A 12,711-nucleotide genomic window follows, 5' to 3' on the forward strand; every position below is an offset into this window, starting at 1 on the left:
GCTCTGGTCTATGCTCCACCTACAGCTCTGGTCTATGCTCCACCTACAGCTCTGGTCTATGCTCCACCTACAGCTCTGCTCCACATACAACTCTGGTCTATGCTCCACCTACAGCTATGCTCCACCTACAGCTCTGGTCTATGCTCCACCTACAGCTCTGGTCTATGCTCCACCTACAGCTCTGCTCCACATACAACTCTGGTCTATGCTCCACCTACAGCTCTGGTCTATGCTCCACTTACAGCTCTGCTCCACATACAACTCTGGTCTATGCTCCACCTGCAACTCTGGTCTATGCTCCACCTACAGCTCTGGTCTATGCTCCACCTACAGCTCTGCTCCACCTACAGCTCTGGTCTATGCTCCACCTACAGCTCTGCTCTATGCTCCACCTACAGCTCTGGTCTATGCTCCACCTACAGCTCTGCTCCACATACAACTCTGGTCTATGCTCCACCTACAGTTCTGGTCTCTGCTCCACCAACAGCTCTGGTCTATGCTCCACCTACAGCTCTGGTCTATGCTCCACCTACAACTCTGGTCTATGCTCCACCTACAGCTCTGCTCCACCTACAGCTCTGGTCTATGCTCCACCTACAGCTCTGGTCTATGCTCCACCTACAGCTCTGGTCTATGCTCCACCCACAGCTCTGGTCTATGCTCCACCTACAGCTCTGGTCTATGCTCCACCTACTGCTCTGGTCTATGCTCCACCTACAGCTCACATCCACCTACAGCTCTGGTCTATGCTCCACCTACAGCTCTGGTCTATGCTCCACCTACAGCTCTGGTCTATGCTCCACCTACAGCTCTGGTCTATGCTCCACCTACAGCTCTGGTCTATGCTCCACTTACAACTCTGGTCTATGCTCCACCTAAAGCTCTGGTCTATGCTCAACCTACACCTCTGGTCTATGCTCCACCTACAGCTCTGCTCCACCTACAGTTCTGGTCTCTGCTCCACCTACAACTCTGGTCTATGCTCCACCTACAGCTCTGGTCTATGCTCCACCTACAGCTCTGGTCTATGCTCAACCTACAGCTCTGGTCTATGCTCCACCTACAGCTCTGCTCCACCTACAGCTCTGGTCTATGCTCCACCTACAGCTCTGGTCTATGCTCCACCTACAGCTCTGGTCTATGCTCCACCTACAGCTATGCTCCACCTACAGCTCTTGTCTATGCTCCACCTACAGCTCTGGTCTATGCTCCACCTACAGCTCTGGTCTATGCTCCACCTACAGCTCTGGTCTATGCTCCACCTACAGCTATGCTCCACCTACAGCTCTGGTCTATGCTCCACCTACAGCTCTGGTCTATGCTCCACTTACAGCTCTGCTCCACATACAACTCTGGTCTATGCTCCACCTACAACTCTGGTCTATGCTCCACCTACAGCTCTGGTCTATGCTCCACCTACAGCTGTGCTCCACCTACAGCTCTGGTCTATGCTCCACCTACAGCTCTGCTCTTTGCTCCACCTACAGCTCTGGTCTATGCTCCACCTACAGCTCTGGTCTATGCTCCACCTACAGCTATGCTCCACCTACAGCTCTTGTCTATGCTCCACCTACAGCTCTGGTCTATGCTCCACCTACAGCTCTGGTCTATGCTCCACCTACAGCTCTGGTCTATGCTCCACCTACAGCTATGCTCCACCTACAGCTCTGGTCTATGCTCCACCTACAGCTCTGGTCTATGCTCCACCTACAGCTCTGGTCTATGCTCCACCTACAGCTCTGCTCCACATACAACTCTGGTCTATGCTCCACCTACAGCTATGCTCCACCTACAGCTCTGGTCTATGCTCCACCTACAGCTCTGGTCTATGCTCCACCTACAGCTCTGCTCCACATACAACTCTGGTCTATGCTCCACCTACAGCTCTGGTCTATGCTCCACTTACAGCTCTGCTCCACATACAACTCTGGTCTATGCTCCACCTGCAACTCTGGTCTATGCTCCACCTACAGCTCTGGTCTATGCTCCACCTACAGCTGTGCTCCACCTACAGCTCTGGTCTATGCTCCACCTACAGCTCTGCTCTTTGCTCCACCTACAGCTCTGGTCTATGCTCCACCTACAGCTCTGGTCTATGCTCCACCTACAGCTATGCTCCACCTACAGCTCTTGTCTATGCTCCACCTACAGCTCTGGTCTATGCTCCACCTACAGCTCTGGTCTATGCTCCACCTACAGCTCTGGTCTATGCTCCACCTACAGCTATGCTCCACCTACAGCTCTGGTCTATGCTCCACCTACAGCTCTGGTCTATGCTCCACTTACAGCTCTGCTCCACATACAACTCTGGTCTATGCTCCACCTACAACTCTGGTCTATGCTCCACCTACAGCTCTGGTCTATGCTCCACCTACAGCTGTGCTCCACCTACAGCTCTGGTCTATGCTCCACCTACAGCTCTGCTCTTTGCTCCACCTACAGCTCTGGTCTATGCTCCACCTACAGCTCTGGTCTATGCTCCACCTACAGCTATGCTCCACCTACAGCTCTTGTCTATGCTCCACCTACAGCTCTGGTCTATGCTCCACCTACAGCTCTGGTCTATGCTCCACCTACAGCTCTGGTCTATGCTCCACCTACAGCTATGCTCCACCTACAGCTCTGGTCTATGCTCCACCTACAGCTCTGGTCTATGCTCCACCTACAGCTCTGGTCTATGCTCCACCTACAGCTCTGCTCCACATACAACTCTGGTCTATGCTCCACCTACAGCTATGCTCCACCTACAGCTCTGGTCTATGCTCCACCTACAGCTCTGGTCTATGCTCCACCTACAGCTCTGCTCCACATACAACTCTGGTCTATGCTCCACCTACAGCTCTGGTCTATGCTCCACTTACAGCTCTGCTCCACATACAACTCTGGTCTATGCTCCACCTGCAACTCTGGTCTATGCTCCACCTACAGCTCTGGTCTATGCTCCACCTACAGCTCTGCTCCACCTACAGCTCTGGTCTATGCTCCACCTACAGCTCTGCTCTATGCTCCACCTACAGCTCTGGTCTATGCTCCACCTACAGCTCTGCTCCACATACAACTCTGGTCTATGCTCCACCTACAGTTCTGGTCTCTGCTCCACCAACAGCTCTGGTCTATGCTCCACCTACAGCTCTGGTCTATGCTCCACCTACAACTCTGGTCTATGCTCCACCTACAGCTCTGCTCCACCTACAGCTCTGGTCTATGCTCCACCTACAGCTCTGGTCTATGCTCCACCTACAGCTCTGGTCTATGCTCCACCCACAGCTCTGGTCTATGCTCCACCTACAGCTCTGGTCTATGCTCCACCTACTGCTCTGGTCTATGCTCCACCTACAGCTCACATCCACCTACAGCTCTGGTCTATGCTCCACCTACAGCTCTGGTCTATGCTCCACCTACAGCTCTGGTCTATGCTCCACCTACAGCTCTGGTCTATGCTCCACCTACAGCTCTGGTCTATGCTCCACTTACAACTCTGGTCTATGCTCCACCTAAAGCTCTGGTCTATGCTCAACCTACACCTCTGGTCTATGCTCCACCTACAGCTCTGCTCCACCTACAGTTCTGGTCTCTGCTCCACCTACAACTCTGGTCTATGCTCCACCTACAGCTCTGGTCTATGCTCCACCTACAGCTCTGGTCTATGCTCAACCTACAGCTCTGGTCTATGCTCCACCTACAGCTCTGCTCCACCTACAGCTCTGGTCTATGCTCCACCTACAGCTCTGGTCTATGCTCCACCTACAGCTCTGGTCTATGCTCCACCTACAGCTCTGGTCTATGCTCAACCTACAGCTCTGGTCTATGCTCCACCTACAGCTCTGCTCCACCTACAGTTCTGGTCTATGCTCCACCTACAGCTCTGGTCTATGCTCCACCTACAGCTCTTGTCTATGCTCCACCTACAGCTCTGTTCTATGCTCAACCTACAGCTCTGGTCTATGCTCCACCTACAGCTCTGCTCCACCTACAGTTCTGGTCTCTGCTCCACCTACAACTCTGGTCTATGCTCCACCTACAGTTCTGGTCTCTGCTCCACCAACAGCTCTGGTCTATGCTCCACCTACAGCTCTGGTCTATGCTCCACCTACAACTCTGGTCTATGCTCCACCTACAGCTCTGCTCCACCTACAGCTCTGGTCTATGCTCCACCTACAGCTCTGGTCTATGCTCCACCTACAGCTCTGGTCTATGCTCCACCCACAGCTCTGGTATATGCTCCACCTACAGCTCTGGTCTATGCTCCACCTACAGTTCTGGTCTATGCTCCACCTACAGCTCTGGTCTATGCTCCACCTACAACTCTGGTCTATGCTCCACCTACAGGTCTGGTCTATGCTCCACCTACAGCTCTGGTCTATGCTCCACCTACAGCTCTGGTCTATGCTCCACCTACAGCTCTGCTCCACCTACAGCTCTGGTCTATGCTCCACCTACAGCTCTGCCCCACCTACAGCTCTGCTCCACCTACAGCTCTGGTCTATGCTCCACCTACAGCTCTGCTCCACCTACAGCTCTGGTCTATGCTCCACCTACAGCTCTGGTCTATGCTCCACCTACAGCTCTGCTCCACCTACAGCTCTGGTCTATGCTCCACCTACAGCTCTGGTCTATGCTCCACCTACAGCTCTGCTCCACCTACAGCTCTTGTCTATGCTCCACCTACAGCTCTGGTCTATGCTCCACCTACAGCTCTGCTCCACCTACAGCTCTGGTCTATGCTCCACCTACAGCTCTGCTCCACCTACAGCTCTGGTCTATGCTCCACCTACAGCTCTGCTCCACCCACAGCTCTGGTCTCTGCTCCACCTACAGCTCTGGTCTATGCTCCACCTACAGCTCTGCTCCACCTACAGCTCTGATCTATGCTCCACCTACAGCTCTGGTCTATGCTCCACCTACAGCTCTGGTCTATGCTCCACCTACAGCTCTGGTCTATGCTCCACCTACAGCTCTGGTCTATGCTCCACCTACAGCTCTGCTCCACCTACAGCTCTGGTCTATGCTCCACCTACAGCTCTGCCCCACCTACAGCTCTGCTCCACCTACAGCTCTGGTCTATGCTCCACCTACAGCTCTGCTCCACCTACAGTTGGTCTATGCTCCACCTACAGCTCTGGTCTATGCTCCACCTACAGCTCTGGTCTATGCTCCACCTACAGCTCTGCTCCACCTACAGCTCTGGTCTATGCTCCACCTACAGCTCTGCCCCACCTACAGCTCTGCTCCACCTACAGCTCTGGTCTATGCTCCACCTACAGCTCTGCTCCACCTACAGCTCTGGTCTATGCTCCACCTACAGCTCTGGTCTATGCTCCACCTACAGCTCTGGTCTATGCTCCACCTACAAGTCTGGTCTATGCTCCACCTACAGCTCTGCTCCACCTACAGCTCTGGTCTATGCTCCACCTACAGCTCTGGTCTATGCTTCACCTACAGCTCTGGTCTATGCTCCACCTACAGCTCGGGTCTATGCTCCACCTACAGCTCTGGTCTATGCTCCACCTACAACTCTGGTCTATGCTCCACCTACAACTCTGGTCTATGCTCCACCTACAACTCTTGTCTATGCTCCACCTACAGCTCGGGTCTATGCTCCACCTACAGTTCTGGTCTATGCTCCACCTACAGCTCTGGTCTATGCTCCACCTACAGCTCTGGTCTATGCTTCACCTACAGCTCTGCTCCACCTACAGCTCTGGTCTATGCTCAACCTACAGCTCTGGTCTATGCTCCACCTACAGCTCTGCTCCACCTACAGCTCTGGTCTATGCTCCACCTACAGCTCTGGTCTATGCTCCACCTACAGCTCTGGTCTATGCTCCACCTACAGCTGTGCTCCACCTACAGCTCTGGTCTATGCTCCACCTACAGCTCTGGTCTATGCTTCACCTACAACTCTGGTCTATGCTCCACCTACAGCTATGCTCCACCTACAGCTCTGGTCTATGCTCCACCTACAGCTCTGGTCTATGCTCCACCTACAGCTCTGCTCCACATACAACTCTGGTCTATGCTCCACCTACAGCTCTGGTCTATGCTCCACTTACAGCTCTGCTCCACATACAACTCTGGTCTATGCTCCACCTACAACTCTGGTCTATGCTCCACCTACAGCTCTGGTCTATGCTCCACCTACAGCTGTGCTCCACCTACAGCTCTGGTCTATGCTCCACCTACAGCTCTGCTCTTTGCTCCACCTACAGCTCTGGTCTATGCTCCACTTACAGCTCTGGTCTATGCTCCACCTACAGCTATGCTCCACCTACAGCTCTGGTCTATGCTCCACCTACAGCTCTGGTCTATGCTCCACCTACAGCTCTGGTCTATGCTCCACCTACAGCTCTGGTCTATGCTCCACCTACAGCTCTGGTCTATGCTCCACCTACAGCTATGCTCCACCTACAGCTCTGGTCTATGCTCCACCTACAGCTCTGGTCTATGCTCCACCTACAGCTCTGGTCTATGCTCCACCTACAGCTCTGCTCCACATACAACTCTGGTCTATGCTCCACCTACAGCTATGCTCCACCTAAAGCTCTGGTCTATGCTCCACCTACAGCTCTGGTCTATGCTCCACCTACAGCTCTGCTCCACATACAACTCTGGTCTATGCTCCACCTACAGCTCTGGTCTATGCTCCACCTACAACTCTGGTCTATGCTCCACCTACAGCTCTGGTCTATGCTCCACCTACAGCTATGCTCCACCTAAAGCTCTGGTCTATGCTCCACCTACAGCTCTGGTCTATGCTCCACCTACAGCTCTGCTCCACATACAACTCTGGTCTATGCTCCACCTACAGCTCTGGTCTATGCTCCACCTACAGCTCTGGTCTATGCTCCACTTACAGCTCTGCTCCACATACAACTCTGGTCTATGCTCCACCTACAACTCTGGTCTATGCTCCACCTACAGCTCTGGTCTATGCTCCACCTACAGCTCTGCTCCACCTACAGCTCTGGTCTATGCTCCACCTACAGCTCTGCTCTATGCTCCACCTACAGCTCTGGTCTATGCTCCACCTACAGCTCTGCTCCACATACAACTCTGGTCTATGCTCCACCTACAGCTCTGCTCCACCTACAGCTCTGGTCTATGCTCCACCTACAGCTCTGGTCTATGCTCCACCTACAGTTCTGGTCTATTCTCCACCTACAACTCTGGTCTATGCTCCACCTACAGCTCTGCTCCACCTACAGCTCTGGTCTATGCTCCACCTATAGCTCTGGTCTATGCTCCACCTACAGCTCTGGTCTCTGCTCCACCTACAGCTCTGGTCTATGCTCCACCTACAGCTCTGCTCCACCTACAGCTCTCGTCTATGCTCCACCTACAGCTCTGGTCTATGCTCCACCTACAGCTCTGGTCTATGCTCCACCTACAGCTCTGGTCTATGCTCCACCTACAACTCTGGTCTATGCTCCACCTACAGCACTGGTCTATGCTCCACCTACAGCTCTGGTCTATGCTTCACCTACAGCTCTGGTCTATGCTCCACCTACAGCTCTGGTCTATGCTCCACCTACAGCTCTGGTCTATGTTCCACCTACAGCTCTGGTCTATGTTCCACCTACAGCTCTGGTCTATGCTCCACCTACAGCTCTGGTCTATGATCCACCTACAGCTCTGGTCTATGCTCCACCTACAACTGATATATGCACCACTGAAACCATTGTTCCATGTGTTGTGATGCCTCTGTATATTCTAAGCGAGTTAATGATAGCCTTGCTTTATTTATTTTTTCTATCCCCCCCCCCCCCCCTACCAACTGCTAACCGTCGATTTCTAATTTCCTCCAGCGACGAAAAGTATGAGATGAAAGCGTAGGCTTTTGCAATGTGTGCGGTAGACGTGATCAATGAGATTGAGCCTATAATTGCGTAATTTTGATGCGTTTGGGAGGCTTAATAAATAGGCAAATACGCTATTAACATTAGCATTAAGTTAAGTGGTTGATGTAGCCTAATTTTTTTTTTTACACACGAACGTTTCTCTACTTAGAAAATTATTACATTTGTGTCAGTTTTATACTTTCATTTTGTAATGTAATCAAGCCTTTTCGTGTGTTAATACGTTGTAATTTTGAAAAAAAAACATTAGGCATAATTGCACTATTTTATTTTGCACTTGTATTTATTAATGTTGAACAAAAATGTATAGGCATACTGTTTACTAACTTGATTATTGTTGAACTCCTTTGGCCCCTACGTGTGCTTTTTTTTCTGGCAACCTCGAGCTAGGGGAAAGAACTACAATATTATTCAACCTCTCATGTCTATTCAGTATTCTGAATTCATACGAGTCTAGATTTTTCGTTTCTTTGGAAGCTGTTAAAACAAAATTCTAGATCTAGATCTTAATTAAATTATAATAAGCTTAATTTCTTATCATTTTTAGTTAAACATTAAAATTCCTAAACATTAGACTCCACATGAAAACTGACAGCTGAATGAAAACCCTCGTCGACGTCTCGAACTGACTACTCCCTGTCCTGAGTCTCTCATGATTATTAATTATTGCCTCATTTCTCTAAAAATTAGTGGAAAAGTTAATATTACTGATAGATCTAATTACCAAGAAAGAGAGAGAGAGGGGGGATCAGAAGTGAATAAAAAATAAAGTACCGTATTTGTATGTTGTAACTTACTAAAAGTTTTGGTAATCTATCGTTTTAGATACGTAAAATCGCCCCCGTGACTAGTAATGTGAAAAACAGGTGACTCCTTAAATTTTAATAATTATTTCACATTTTGAGGAGGATTTATGTTTTGAGAAAATACAAAAATGTTTCCTTGTTTCATTTATGTACCTGTTTTTAAACAACTGAATTAAAACTTTTCAGTAATAAATGAAGACTAGCAATGTTTCCAACAGATGCAACCATGCTCATTTACTAGAGCAGCCATCTTGTTTATTTTTTTTATTGTAAACTTATAGCGCAAGATTCAGGGGAAGTCACTCTTACAGATGGCCGCTTTTTATATAGCAAATCCTGCTCGCAAACACTGCTGTTTAAAGTTAATTTCTTGCCTATATTCATGTATTTAGCCATTGATTTAGGTTTATTATTCATTAATCTATAATATTTGACACAAATATATCACAATATACTTCTATTAAAGCCTTGACAATGAGGTCACTTTTTCGTACATTACTAGCCGCGGGCAATTTTACGTACCTATAACGATAGATTACCAAAGTTTTAGATCTAGAAAGTAGTAGTAGATAGGCCTAGATCTAATAATAAATAATATAATAATCGAAATAAATAGTAAATACTACCACAAATGTCAAATAGTTAGTATTGTTATTATTTGTATTAATTAGTGATCTAGATCTAGTAGTAGGATAGGCTTACTTATATATATTATAGTTATAGTGGCTAATGCCTTATATTTAGGCTATAGGCCCTATAGTATATAGGCTCTATTATTACTAGGCCTATAGTATTTCTACTATAAGCGACTCGATATAATTATAACCTGAATTTTTACTTAGGCTTATTAGTACTTATCATTTAATATTACATTAGAGATAGAAGAGATTTATAGATACACTACTACAAGCACTACTTGCTTAACTTACTTCAACTTACTAACTTTTACACTTGTATTTTAAATAGGGCCTTCTAGATTGGCAAAATTCAACAAGTTGACGAGTAACAGTATATCTCTGAAGTGAAACATGTTGAAGTAGACATAAAAAGCCCAATCCATGCAGTTTCTTAGAAAATATATTGCTACATCTTTAGCAACACATCAAGAAAGAAATTTAGTTATCGTAAACTCTTTAGTGAGAACCTTAAGTGGCGTAGCCCCATTGGAAAGCTGTGTGGGAAAGTTTCTAGGTCTTGCTGGACTGCAGTTTGTAAAAAACATTCACTCTACAACATCTATGGCTAAAAGCAAGTTTGAATATGTCAAACAGTTTGAAGCTGATGATCCCTGTCTTCAAAACTGTTGGATTGTCGTTCGCATTGATGGAAAAGCTTTTCATAAGTAAGTTGTTTGTAAAAAAAAGTGTGTTCAGAGGTAGCTGATGAGTTTCTTGTATTTGAGTATGGGGAGAGCAGTTAAAATAAATTCAGATTTGATGAGTGGTTAAATAGTAGGTTTCTTTTTCAGCTGTTGCATACAAAAATTAAAGCAAATTTTTTTATACGAGGCAGTCTAACAGTCAAGTGGAAGCTCAATAAGGCAGCTAATATTTATCATGTCAATATTCATTCAGTTTTTAAAATATAAATAATATATAATTTGTACGTGTAATTGTTTTTTTTTAATGTGAATGATCTTGAGGTTCCTGAATGAAGAATGTAAGGTCACATTCAAGAGAAGCATTATACTGGATTCTTATAAGCAATTAAAAATTGTATTAACATGTAACAATGTAATTTTTGTATTTTATGCACATTTTTCAGTTTTCATACATACATTTTACAGATTCACAGATGTACATCAGTATGCAAAGCCAAATGATGACAGAGGCTTGGGTCTGATGACCAAAGCAGCACAGGTTGTCATGAAGGAGTTCAATGAGATTGTTCTTTCTTATGGACAGAGTGACGAGTACAGTTTTGTTTTTAATAAACAAGCTAAAGTCTACAACAGAAGAGCAAGGTTTGAATAGAATAATTTGCTCTCACTTGTGTAACAAGTTTACTGTCTGCAATAAATTAAAGCACCTTTTCAAGAGTGTTCAGAATGTCAGTTTCAATAACAACTTAATTGAGAGAGTGACTACACAATGTTATCCCAGCTTCATCACTTACATCACCAGGTACCCATTAGAGTGGACCTTAGAGGCTTACCTAAAATCTAGTTTTTCATTAAATCAGCTTATGCTTAAAGTTTACCTGAGGTCAAAACTTTTTATTTTCATTACAAGTCATTAAACGACAAAAAAATGTAAAGTTAGACCACAGAAAACCTTACTGAGATTCTGGACAAATAGTTCAACCACTCTTGTAAATAATTTACCATTTTTGTTTTAGATGCATCTATGTTTTTCCCCAGCAAAATAATGACCAATGTAGTCAGTTTATTTGCAAGTTCATTCACATTCCACTGGTCCAGCTACTTTGATCAGCAGCAGCTCCAGTATCCACCATCTTTTGATGCTAGAATAGTTCTGTATCCTAGTGATGACAACCTCAAGGACTACCTCAGCTGGAGGCAGGCAGATTGTAAGTGGCCAGCTAGAATAGATGGTCTTTTTGTCTTTTAGATCGGCCAGTTTTAAATTGTTAGATAGACCAAATGGTTTTCTTACCTTCAGAGAGCACAATTGAACATACTTTTTAGTCATATCAAAGATGTATTCAATTTGTGTTATAAGTATTTTTATGTAGATCACATAAATAGCTGCCTTTGTATACAAGTCCATCAACTTCTAAATGTTTCTAGTAGGTCTTCTGTATGTATCTCTTAATATGTAAGCTATAACTATAAATGACTTGCTGTTCTGTAGGTCACATAAACAACTTGTACAACACTTGTTTTTGGACACTAATTCAAGAAAAAGGTCTAACACCAGCAGAGTCACAAGAACGTCTCAAGGTAAGAAATACAGTAGAAGGCCTCTTTTAGTATTCTGGCTCATTTTTTTTCTCAGCTATTTCTATAAATACTGTCTATTTTGTTTTTACTATGTAAAGATTATTTGTTCTTCAATTTGTTTTGTGAAAGTATTTTTTTTAAATGCATTAACTTCAAACACGATGTTTTTTATTATAAGTAACAATTACAATGCATCATGTAATGAGGTTTTGATTCATACAGGGCACTCTGTCTGGTGATAAAAATGAGATCCTGTTTTCTGAGTTCAACATTAACTACAATAACCTGCCTGAGTTGTATAGGAAAGGCAGTGTCTTGATCAGACCAAAGGTACATTTTCTTTTTATATGTCCCATTACAACCCATTGACTGGTAATACTAATAGTAGAAAAAAAAATGTGATTTTTTATAAAATTAAATTATCTGGTCTCATTTTCAGAATAGAGCAGGAGTTGACACAGTAAACAGTACCAACTCTGTAATTCTTCATACTGATATTATAGGTAAATCATTTTGGGAGGAATACCCTTATATACTCGACCCAAAAGTTTTATCTTATTCAAGTTGATGTTTATTTAATACTATATGCAGAATTTTTAAAAGGCTTAATTAAAATTGTACTTATGAAAATAAATCTAATCCTTTTTTTTTGTTTTTTTATCAATTTTGTTTGTGGTCATTTAAATATTGTTTATCACTATCACATCAATACTTTAATGCTTAAGCAAATCCATTACAACAGCTGTTTTAGCACATCACCGTCTAGTTTCATCAGTTCATTGTCACAGTTCAGTCATAGTTTTCATCCATGATCCGCACAAAAATTGTGTGAGAAAAACTTTCTAATAAGAATCTTCTAAGAAAGAAAAAATTAGTGTTGGTTGATGGATTTTTTTGTATGGCAAGAAAAATATTTCTTTTTGCTGTATAAACTTATTAAACATAATGTTTTTTACCTTAATTTTTTTCTTTCTTTTCATTATCTAGTAAATGTAAATATATTTTTTAAATTTTAAAAACAATTACTACAAAATCTGTTCTTTACATCCTGACCGTCATTCCTGACTAAAAACATTTTCCTGAAAAGCCTAGGCCCAATAAAAAACCAACTGAGAATCATAGGGCTCAATAAAAAGAGTCAAAACAA

General features: G+C 44.9%; 1 protein-coding gene across 2 annotated transcripts; it reads left to right on the forward strand.

The window, feature by feature from the left end:
* Positions 1-8,289: 8,289 nt before the first annotated feature.
* LOC131943323 (putative tRNA(His) guanylyltransferase) lies at positions 8,290-12,220 on the forward strand. 2 transcript variants are annotated; one of them, XM_059303363.1, is made up of 7 exons: positions 8,290-8,335; positions 9,629-10,004; positions 10,449-10,625; positions 11,022-11,191; positions 11,476-11,564; positions 11,787-11,894; positions 12,004-12,220. In XM_059303363.1, the coding sequence occupies exons 2-7, from the start codon at positions 9,721-9,723 to the stop codon at positions 12,130-12,132; spliced, it is 957 nt and encodes a 318-aa protein (XP_059159346.1). In that variant the 5' UTR covers positions 8,290-8,335; positions 9,629-9,720; the 3' UTR covers positions 12,133-12,220. The 2 variants fall into 2 exon arrangements, with proteins under 2 accessions (XP_059159346.1, XP_059159345.1); XM_059303362.1 differs by lacking the exon at positions 8,290-8,335 and adding an exon at positions 8,608-8,626.
* The last annotated feature ends 491 nt before the right edge of the window (positions 12,221-12,711 follow it).

The sequence above is a fragment of the Physella acuta genome, unplaced genomic scaffold (assembly GCF_028476545.2).
Source record: "Physella acuta isolate Inbredline_101_S28 unplaced genomic scaffold, ASM2847654v3 ptg000453l, whole genome shotgun sequence".
NCBI classification, from domain to species: Eukaryota; Metazoa; Mollusca; class Gastropoda; family Physidae; genus Physella; species Physella acuta.